Source organism: Malaclemys terrapin, chromosome 6 (assembly GCF_027887155.1).
Source record: "Malaclemys terrapin pileata isolate rMalTer1 chromosome 6, rMalTer1.hap1, whole genome shotgun sequence".
NCBI lineage: Eukaryota > Metazoa > Chordata > Testudines > Emydidae > Malaclemys > Malaclemys terrapin.
The window spans coordinates 63,348,958-63,360,789 of record NC_071510.1 but is presented as its reverse complement, the minus strand read 5'-3'; the positions used below and the strand labels follow the sequence as shown (position 1 = coordinate 63,360,789).

The following is an 11,832-nucleotide window of genomic DNA, read 5'->3' as shown; positions in this document are numbered from 1 at the left end:
ATAAATACCACTGAAGATGTATAGGAAGGAAAGACTCTAGTTTGATTTTTCAGATCTCAGGGAGAGTTTTCAAGGGAGCTGATTAGGAAAAAGCGAGTACATTATATGTAAATGGAGAAATTTCTAAATAGCACCTTTGAGACATAGCAAACCTGGAACTCTGCAGTGCCAATTTATCATTACTGTTCAGAGCAGAGCTGTGACAACATGCTCCTTGTGTACACATCCTACAGCCAGGAACAACACAAGCCAATGTGACGAGGCCAATAGTCTTGGTATTCTTGATACATTCCCACCTATATTTATGGGACAGAGTCGATGGACAGACAAATGTCAGTGCCTCTTTTAGTTACTTACCATGAATTGTGTGATACTTTAAATGTATACACATTAGATTGGTTCTAATAACATAATGGTAAATGACAATTTCCTGTAAGTTTACAGACATGATCTACTACTCACAATTATATTTTCAAAACATTATTTGTAATATTTTTTTTCCTCTACAAACTAAGAAAAGCCTTAGGATTCAGATATTAAAACTGTTAGAAGTCCATACAACTGGTGATTCAATATTCTCTAGTCACTGATGAGTCTTTATAGATACAGTTAATAGGTTACCTGCTGGAAGAAACATGATAGGCCATATTCAGCCATGGTGTAAACAGATGCAACTCCACTGAAATTAATGATCCTGATCTTTCATAACAAAATGCAGAGTAGCCCCAGGATGGGAGAATTGGGAAAACCACCTTTGCTTCCCTCTTCAGCTAAATCAGGTATATCTTCTGTCACAACTGAAGGTCTGCCTCAAAAACACTGTATTTATGCACCAGGACTAAATGTGGCCATTTTACTGAAGTCTTTAATCTAGCAAATCTCACTAGTTTGCTGGAAGGGGGACTTCAAAGCCTGGCTCACTGTGATTTGGATTCAGAATCTTGCTACATAAAAACACACATTTGCTGTACTACCACCACCTTGTGGCTAATTATGTTTAACACAGTAACAGCTGTGGTTAGATGTTGATAGATGTTTGGTTACATGTGTGTGTTCCCTCTGTGTGCTGCCCCAGCCCTGTGCAGACAGCTGGCATTGCAGACCTCAAATGAACCACCCAATGACCACAAGATCCGTTAAGGGATGAAGGCACCCAGCCAGGTTTATTGTCAATGAAGCATGGTACTAGTATCCCGCAGACTCTATGGACCACTAATACATGTATGTCTATAACAATGGATCAGCTCAGATCAGGAACGGCAGGGATTTCCGTTCCTCCCTAGGCCAGACAAAGATACTCCCTCTGAGATACATCTTTATACCCTGATACAAACAAGTTAGTGCCACCCCTCTGACATAGTTAGTTACTGCCCCCTGACGTGGCTAGTTATCACCCATCAACTGGTACATGTTGGTTTGATCAAAAAATTTCTATTATGTACTGTCATCCTGACCTTATGTTTTAGGAGTGGTGTGTGTGTTCCTGTTATCCTTTGGGAATGCTTTTATACCATCCTTGGATGTTGTGGTACCACTTGCTATTGGGATGTGTTTGCGTGAGTACTCTGTGACTTAGCACTTCTTAGGAATGTGTATTTCTGTAATATCAGCCCTGTTCTTGCCAGATTCTGTGAGCAGGTCCTGTCTCATACCAGGCCTTTCATACAAGAACTTATGTCTCAGGGTCTTTTCCTACTATATTCCCCCACTTTTTGTGTTTTTATGGGGAGGATGTTTACCCATTGTCCAGGAAAAGCATAATGCATGGACTGAAAATGGTCCAGTGGGCTAAAGACTGTTATGTGGCCACCTTACTTTCCCATTTATGCCCCATCTGTTTCTTAGTTTTCACATTTCCTTGTATGACTGATGGACAGATTTTATTTTCCAATTGTTATTAGAGCCTTATGGTGGGCCTGGGAATGTTAAGCCTGGGATTTTGATTAAGGAATGTAGTTTTATGATTGAGTCTTGGGGGCACTCCCAGATAATTAATACATATAAATAATATGGATATAATGCATATATTTTTAGTGTATATGGGTATATATATGTATAGTATGTATGTGTACATATGACACCACTTTATATTTAAGTGTAACTTTTTTTTCAAATTTGGTATTATAGTTTGGCTTTTTTATTTTGGTGCTGTAGATAGCAACATATTTTTATTAGAGCAATTACAGTTACCATTTGTAGAAGGCTGTTTTGAAATACTGGGATAAGCATTATTATAGTGTGTTCCACAATGTTATGTATATGAGAATTAAAACAGAAATTTGGAGTAGTGACATTACAAATGAGGCCTTTATATATAAATATTTTGTAATTAGTTACTACCCAATACTGTCCATTCATATTATAGGTTACCCTTACTGCTGGTTGTTACCCTTTGGTAAGCTTTGCTGAGTAGGAAACAGGAACAGCTAGCTTTTTTGTTTTATTGGTTGCATTGCTTTGTGATGCATCAGTAGTTGATGTAGATTTAGTTTTTTTTATGGATGCTGTTTTCCAGATAACCTACTGAATGGACAGTAACCAATTTATTAAATATTGCTGTGTCAGGATTTAATGTTGGTACTTAGGCACTGGACAAGATTGTTTTGAATAACATGTGTTTTACTTAAGATGCGGTGTCACTTACCCAAATTATGACTGGTGCTAACATGGAATTCGTTTACCCAATTTGTAGTCATTGTTTTTTGCCTTTATGTTGTTTGCTACCATTTGTTTGTTGATTTTTACTTGTGTGTTGGTTAAACAGTTGAGTGATGTTATGTAAATAATGTACGGCAATAATACAATACAATACAGCAATAATACAGTTGCTTTTACATAGTAGCTAAGTTTAAATTAACTGACAGTGGTTTTTAGCTGATTGCCAACTTAGTTGTTGATATATGGCAGATTGATTTTGACCAATTTTTTATTTATAAAGCACTTCAATGTTTTTATGCTTGTTTTTTTTTTCTGTATACTGATTTTTTGTGGTGTTTTTGTGGTGTGATTTTTCTGCTGTATTTGGTTTGTGGGATGTAATTTTAAACAGCTAGTTAGTTAACAATACATTTTTTGTTTTACATTTTATTATTTTTGGTAACCCAAATTAATCCATAGATTAATTTAATGTGTTACAATGTAATAGGGCCCAAGTCTTTTATAAGGCAAACAAAAATAAAAAAGGGTTAAACATTTTTATTTAACTTTATTAAAATGGATAAACATTTAAATTTGCCAAATTTGTTGTGTTACTTTAGTAATTTAAGGTATTTTAAATTACCTTATATTAAACTTTATTTTTAAACTCTGTAATCTAGAAATAAGGAAAGAGCATGTTTCAAATATTAGTTAATGGTTAGGATTAGCAGCAGAGTCTGCATCTCTGCTGCTTGGCAACTATATCTTAAAGAAAGTTAGGAGTAATTCCAGCTGTTGCATTTCTGAAGGGTTAAAATAATGCACTGGATTTATTTCAAATAAAGTTGTTTTCTCTTTGTTAGTTGTTCTGTTCAGCATTTAATTGCTTTATTTTTGGAGGTTTTTGTAAAAACTATAACTTTTAAAACAAAGAGAGAGAGCAGAAGGGGGGAGAAGAGCAATTTAGGAAGGTCAATCCCATTGACCTTTAGGGGCCGCGGTGGGGGGGGGAGGGGCGAAAGGGACTTTAAATCAGAGGCGGGGCCCTTCAGAAATTGTAGCCCTAGGCCGATTTGCTGGGGAGGCCAAACCCGCACGGAACCCTGCCTCAGAAACAGGGGCAGACAATAGCAGCAGGAGCGTCAGCCTGACTCACGTGGGGAGGAGCCCGCCCCCAGACAGCTCCTCGGGACGAGAGGCAGCCAGGTGAGGAGAGTGAGCGCCGGGGGCCGGGACACATAGCTGTGGACTAGAGGCCCGCGCGCTACCCCATAGGCTGTGATTGGATTCACACGGCCGCCCCCAGCGCATGCGTCCTGCGCGGCGCCCGGTCCTATCTCCTGCGTGCCCCTTTCGCCCCGCCCCCGCCTGAAGGAACGTCATCATCGCGTCGCGGCGGGTCCCGCCCCTTTCACTTTCCCTCTGAGCCCCGCAGGACCAGCTCGACTGCTGCCCGGTCACCCGGCCGCCGGTAGGTGCGCGCGCGGCCTGCCCCGGCCGCCAGCGGGAGCCCTGCAGCCCCGGGGCCGGGCTGGGAGCGAGGGTCTTGTCCCCGCAGGGAGATGTCGCGGCCCAGCAGCGTGTCCCCCCGGCCGCCCAGCAGCGCCCTGTCCGGCGGGGGCCCGGCCTCAGCCTCCGGCTCGGGCAGCAGCCGGGCCAGGGGGCTGAAGGACATCCGCATCGACGAGGAGGTGAAGATCGCGGTGAACATCGCCCTGGAGCGGTTCCGCTACGGGGACCAGAGAGGTGACCGCGGGTCGGGATGATGTGGAGGCACCTGGGAGGGAGTCGGTGCGTGAGGCCCCGTGGGGGCTGGGGGCCGAGGGGGTTTCTGGGTGAGCAGGGAGATCTGTCTGTCTGGGGAGGGAGTGATCTGGACAGGGAGCGTGTGAGGAGGGCAGGGGATGGGGGGTATCTAGACAGGGGTTGGGGGTAAGGTAGGGGTTGGGTTTGGGGGGCTGGGCAGGGGGTATGGGGGAGGAGGGCAGGGCTTTGGTTGGGGGGCAGTGACCTAGGCAAGAGGTGTGGGGGTTATGGGATGGATTGGGTTGTGGGGGGTGATCTGGGTAGGGGTGTTTGTGTGGGCGAGGGCAGGGTAGGACATGGGGCGGCGGAAGGTTATACTGCTGCCCTATTCTGGTGGCCGAAGCTCTCTGAGGGCACTGTGGGGCTCTTGGTTTGGGAAGCAGGTAGAATCATTCTAGCATTAATAGGAATAACTATTGAGGTGAATTTAGGGTGATTGAGCTGGCAGCATGTCATGTCTGAGCTATAATATTCATGGCTAGAACATGTCTCGAGTGCTGGTACTTCATGCATGTGTGCCGCCCCATTCTCTTTTGAGATTCCATGGATGCTTATTTCATTTTGTATCCTATCAGTTATGTCAGCTCTAGCCCAACATAATGAACTCCTGTAGCATCCCAGTCCTCTAAGTGCCCAAATGCCATATAGGCCAAAATATTCAAGAGTAATATGACTCCCTGGCACTTGTACCACTGAGCTCTTACACTGGGCCTGGCAAATGACTGCAGTTGCCTGAAAAAGCTAGGAACCACTACAGTAGGTAGTGGCAAGGGTTTTATATGTGTAAGGAGGAAGATACTTCTCACTAACAAAAATAACAGGAGTACTTGTGGCACCTTAGAGACTAACAAATTTATTAGAGCATAAGCTTTCGTGGGCTAAAGCCCACTTTTTCGGATGCATCCGAAGAAGTGGGATGTAGTCCACGAAAGCTTATGCTCTAATAAATTTGTTAGTCTCTAAGGTGCCACAAGTACTCCGGTCCTTTTTGATGATACAGACTAGCACGGCTGCTACTCTGAAACCTCTCACTAACAAAGTGGAACTACAGGTTGGCCTCCCCTCTTAGGAGAAGGTAAATGAGACTAATTTGTTTGGAGGTTAGAAGAACAGGAGTACTTCTTTTGCGGATACAGACTAACACGGCTGCTACTTTGGAGGTTAGAGATATCTGCTCACTAGTTCTTGGTGAGATTGCTTATTTTGGCATGGAAATAAGCAAATATTTCTCATTTTATTTGAAATAGGGGAGAAGTAATATGCTATTTATGTTGGGTTATATCTGCTAATTTTTTTTAATTTTCTAGAAATGGAATTTCCTTCTTCTTTGACTAGTACTGAAAGAGCGTTTATTCACCGACTGAGTCAGTCTCTTGGTCTGATTTCTAAAAGTAAAGGGTAAGTTAATGTGAGATTAGTTGTGTTCATTACTAAAAATGAAAGTCCACATATCTCTTTAAAAGGCAATATATATTTCCAGTATTTCTTGTAGTTTGACCGAGGGCCAGATCATTCAGGAGAGTCTAGTAAGGAAGAGATACTGAGGTTCCTTTCAGGGTTCTTTGAGCATTAGTTCTCTGGTTGATGTAATTTGGGGCCTGTATAGTTTGGGAAGCCTTGCCCCCTCTCTACCTTATGGATCCGTGAAATTGACAAAGAAAGGACTCTCTTTACACACAGAGCCAGGAGTCATTCCACTCTGAACTGCATTGCCACCTGACCCAGATTCTGCATGGAGACTGGGAGCTTGGTAAGGGACATATCATCGAGAGCAGCACCTCCCTTACTCCTAGAAATTTGTGAGAGCATCTGTACAGAGTAATGGCGGAAAGGGGTTGGATGGTACTGCAGGGATGGGTTTACTCCCCAAGTCGCTTCACATTTCAATCTTCTAAGTAGAAAAGGGGAAATCTTCATACAGAGGGCCCCTTTCAAGCTGAGCTAAACAGAAGATGATCAAAGCCCAAAAGTTGTAGGGTCACACAGCAGAAGAGGAAACAGAGCATAGTGTGTATAAAGGACATAAAAATCTGGACTTGCTGATAGATCAGTTGGGGAAGCGCATCCTAAGAGACTGAGTTTGAGCAAAACATATTTTTTTCTTCTATGATTCTTGAAATAACTTCTGAAGTGGGTACTGTCAAGGTTCAAAAGCCTGATCATGACCACTGAGATAATAGCAGAGCTTTGAGTCAGAATCATAAAACCAGGTTGACCTTTTGCTTAGGCATCCTGTTGGATCTCTTAATCGTGTGCTGGATGCTTCTCTTATTCTGTGTGTTTTTTGTGGTATTTGTTATATTATTAGACTTAACTTTTTTTGTAGATCACCTCAGTATAATTTAGGAGTTAATTGTCAGAAGATTTGTATTTACAGATAAAACAGTTACTACCTAGTGAAATGAAAAATTTCTTTTTTTGTTTTGTTTGTTTGTTTTTCAGAAAAGGAGCAAACAGATATTTAACCATAAAGAAGAAAGATGGATCAGAATTGGCTCATACAGTAATGGCCTGTAGTTTGACCCCCAATACAAAACATGCTATTAGGAGCCTAATTCAGAGATTTCCTGTGACCAATAAAGAACGCACTGAACTTCTACCAAAAACAGAACGAGGAAATGTGTTTGCTGTTGAAGCTGGTATGTGCAGTATAATCTGATAAGAGTTTGAGAGTTCATACTGTTGGAAAATAACGCGCTTTTCATTTTCTCATTCCATGCTATATTATTGACTTTTTCCTATTAAAATAAGAAGGAAGCTTGTATTTGTATTATTTTAATTGTATACAGTTGTAGACATGGTCCATAACCTAAAGAGTTTACAATTCAGACTTCTTAAATCTCCACTAAATGACAGAACTAGTTCAAATATACATTTGATAAATTCTCTAATGCCAGAACACTGACCTTTTAACAGGATTATTACTTGAACAGGTATTCAGCTATGAGGGCTTAATTGTATTTCTGTATAGGAGGTTTGGTCTGGTGCACAGAAAACTCTACTTCATTTGATATTACAGATTTTATGATGGTTCTAAATACTGCACACCTCTTGTTCTTAAGGTTGAATTATAAAAGGTTAACAAAGCTAGAGTTTTGTGTGGTTGGGAGCCATTGTTTAATAACCGTGTGGCAGTGCTTTATGAAGAAGGGTGTGTATGATTTGATATAGTAGTGTACAAATAGTAAGTCTATTTACCTATCCAGCCTGCTTAGCCAATTGTTTGCTCCTGTCCAGCTCAGTCTGTTAGCCTGTGTGAAGAAGTAGTAGAAATAAAGGACTCAAGTTTGTACTGAATTTGCATCTTCTGACTTTTTCATAGTGCGAAGATGTTTCTTGATAGATTTGACATTCTCAGTAAGCTTATACTAAAACTGCTTGAATTGATGTTTTGCAAGAAGCATGAAAACCTACCTAGAATTCATTTTTAGTTTATTCAATAGTGATGAACATCAATAGTTTGATTTTTAGGTAGTTTGATATTACTCTTGCAGAATAGCCTCTTATGCTAAAGATTTTTATGATCCTTGTATGTTTATGGTATGTGCTAGTGTTAAATATGTGGCACCGTACACTGTATATCTAGAAGTATAGACTCAGCAAAATCAGTTTACCATATTCCAAATTAGACACATGTCTAAGAGCATGTTTACACTGCAATTAAACCCCACAGCAGGTACATGCCTGCTGACTTGGGCTTGCTGGGGACCTTAACTGCAGTGTGGATTCCCAGCTGGGACTGCAGCCTGAGCTCTGGGACCCTCCCACTTCTCAGGGTCCTAGAGTCTGGGCTTCAGCCTGAACCTGGAAGTCTGCACTGCCGTTAAACAGTGCTGCAGCCCTAACACCATGAGCCCAAGTCAGCTGGCCAGGGTCCGCTGCGGGTTTATAATTGTACTGTAGACATACTCTGTCTGCAAGATTTGGGACTAATTTAAACATGGATACAATGAATGTGGCCAACAAATCATTAGGAAAGGAGTGGGATAAGAAGCACATGGGTTACAATATGATTATATATTAACTCAGAGAAGGCATGTATGCATCATGGTGGAGTGGTTTAAAAAATCGTTAGTCATTTATTATTTTAATATATGATAACTTCTCTAGGGACTGTGGAAGAAATGGGTCTGCAGGAGAGACTTAAGGCCAGCATGGTAGCCTCACAGGTCAGCTTCTTTAAGTCAGTTGCCACCTCTCCCTAGATGCGTTGCTTTTAAATATAATGGATTGCTCTCTTTCCCTGTGGTGCTGAGTCCGATGTTTTCACAGCACTTGTAGCCTTTCCCGACTTTGGCAGTGAGATATTGGGAAGGTTAACTTTTTTTTTTTTTTTTTTTTTCTTCTCAGAAACCTTTTGTCAAACAGAATGACTTCCACCAGCGTTCTGGAACATGTTCATTTATCACTTTAAAATATTTTACTGCACTAACATGGAAACGTGGTATTTTGTTAATACAGAGGTTTCTAAAATAAAATCAGTGTTCAGTTTTGCATTGAGTTATAGCATTTTGGGGGACACCTTTGGTGCCATGTCATTAATTCTGTCTTTTCTTAGAGAACAGAGAAATGAGTAAGACAAGTGGGCGACTTAACAATGGCATCCCTCAGATTCCTGTGAAAAGGGGGGAATCTGAATTTGATTCCTTCAGGCAATCTCTACCAGTTTTTGAAAAACAGGAAGAAATTGTCAGAATTATTAAAGAAAATAAAGTTGTTCTGATTGTGGGAGAAACTGGATCAGGAAAAACTACTCAGGTATGTCTTTTCGCTTAATGAAATTAAAAGGACAGAATTAGTTCTTTATACTGTTGGACTAACCATATGTGTTTTATCTGTGTGTCAAAATGAAGTCCTAAAACATTATTTATTTAAATGGGATCTCTTCGTATTACTCTGGCATTTATTTGGCCTGTTAGTGGAAAGGTTCTCCATTAAAATAGATCACATTTTCTGTCTTCTTCTGCAACTGAAATATTTGACAGAAATCAGGTGCTTATATTAAACGGCTAAGCTTCTGTGCTTCTCACATCTTTCTAATCAACAATATAGTTAGACTTTTTTCAGACAATGCAAAATGCATTTTAAAATGTTTTATTTGTTTCATTTTTTTTCTCCTTGCAGCCTAATAAACTTTCCTGAGCAGGTCAGATTGAAACCCATTGTAATAAAATTGAAGACCATACAAAAAATAGTGTAAATTCCTAACCAAATAGCCTAGTCTGAGAAGTAGAAAATTTTAAAAGTGATCAGCAGTTTTGAAGAGTTATTCAGAGACCTTGATCATGCAAGCTGATCCACATGAGTGAACTCCTGCCTTTGTATGGAGCTCCACTGACTTCAGTGTGTCCATCTGGATCAACTTGCAGAATCAATGCCTAAGGACACTCTCCTACTACAAATACTTTTAGATGTAAATTAACAAAAATGCAAATTGTCATGGTGGAGACACAAACTGAAGGTCAGCTACTGGTTACTGGACTAGTGAATGGGGGAAGCTCTAGACATGATATATCTTGATTTTAGTGAGGCTTTTGACACAGTCAGAATTTCTGTAATTGAAATCAATATATTTGAAAATGTAGAAAATATCCAAAACTATTTAAATAAATGGTATTCTGTTATTGTTTAATCACGCGATTAATTGCGATTAATTTTCTTAATCGCTTGACAGCCCTAAATAGTACCAAACTCTTGCGGGAGCCCACTAGATATGTCCTCCGTGTGACAGCAAACCATTGTCCTATATGACGGTTATCAATGTGGTTTGCTGTCACACGGAGGACATATCTAGTGGGCTCCCACAAGAGTTTGGTACTATTTAGGGCTGTCAAGGGATTAAGAAAATTAATCGCGTGATTAAACAATAATAGAATACCATTTATTTAAATATTTTTGGATATTTTCTACATATATTGATTTCAATTACAGAAATCAGTTACGTATTCGACACAGAATACGTGTACAGTGCTCACTTTACACTTTTTATTATAAATATTTGCACTGTAAAAAAAAAATTTTTCAATTCACCTTATAAAGTACTGTAGTGCAATCTCATTATCATGAAAGTTGAACTTACTTTTTGTACATAATTCTACTTTTGTAACTGCATTCAAAAATAAAACAATGTAAAACTTCAGAGCCTACAAGTCCACTCAGTCCTCCTTCAGCCAATTGCTCAGACAAACAAGTTTGGTTGCAATTTGCAGGAGATAATGCTGCCTGCTTTTTGTTGCCTGTTTTCCCTTTCAGGGGACATTTGTAATTCACATGACACAGCTGTTTCCAGCATCGCAAGATATTTACATGTCCGATGCACTAAACATTCATATGACTCTTTATGTTTCAACCACCCTGATGATGGATTCAGCTTGATAACGATCCAGAGCAGACCGACGCATGTTCGTTTTCATCGTCTGAGTCAGATGCCACCAGCAGACGGTTGATTTTCTTTTTTGATGGTTTGGGTTCTGTAGTTTCCGCATCTGAGTGTTGCTCGTTTAAGACTTCCGAAAGCATGCTCCACATCTCGTCCCTCTTGGATTTTGGACAGCACTTCAGATTCTTAAACCTTGGATCGAGTGCTGTGGCTATTTTTAGAAATCTCACATTGGTACCTTTTTTGCATTGTCAAATCTGCTGTGAAAGTGTTCTTAAAATGAACAACTTGCTGGGTCGTCATCCAAGACTGCCATAATATGAAATATATGGCAGAATGCGAGTAAAATAGAACAGGAGACATACAATTCTCCCCCAAGGACTTTGGTCACAAATTGAATTAACGCATTCTTTTTTAACAAGCATCATCCGCATGAAAGCATGCCCTCTGGAATGGTGGCCAAAGCATGAAGGGGCACATGAATATTTAGCATATCTGGCATGTAAATACCTTGTAACGCTGGCTACAAAAATGCCATGCGGACGCCTGTTCTCGCTTTCAGGTGACATTGTAAATAAGCAGGCAGCAGTATCTCCCATAAATGTAAACAAACTTGTTTGTCTTAGTGATTGGCTGAACAAAAAGTAGGACTGAGTGGACTTGTAGGCCCTAAAGTTTTACATTGTTTTGTTTTTGAGTGCAGTTATGTAACAAAAAAAAAATCTACATTTGTAAGTTGTACTTTCAGGATAAAGAGATTGCACTACAGTACTTGTATGAGATGAATTGAAAAATACCATTTCTTTTATTTATCATTTTTATACTGCAAATATTTGTAATAAAAATAATATATAAAGTGAGCACTGTACACTTTGTATTCTATGTTGTAATAGAAATCAATATTTAATTTCAATTGGTATTCTATTATTTAACAGTGAAATTAATTTTTTTGAGTTAATCGCTGAGTTAACTGTGATTAATCGATAGCCCTAGGTACTATTGAGTGGAGA

The 11,832-nt window shown here is 40.0% G+C and overlaps 1 protein-coding gene across 1 annotated transcript in view; it reads left to right on the top strand.

Moving 5' to 3' along the window:
- Window positions 1–4,047: 4,047 nt before the first annotated feature.
- Window positions 4,048–11,832, top strand: part of YTHDC2 (YTH N6-methyladenosine RNA binding protein C2) — a 46,053-nt gene continuing 38,268 nt past the window's right edge. The window contains exons 1-4 of the mRNA XM_054032128.1: window positions 4,048–4,383; window positions 5,751–5,841; window positions 6,886–7,082; window positions 9,002–9,201. Of these exons, the coding sequence (XP_053888103.1) occupies window positions 4,200–4,383; window positions 5,751–5,841; window positions 6,886–7,082; window positions 9,002–9,201 (672 nt within the window). The 5' untranslated portion in view covers window positions 4,048–4,199. The remainder of the gene's footprint in view (window positions 4,384–5,750; window positions 5,842–6,885; window positions 7,083–9,001; window positions 9,202–11,832) is intronic.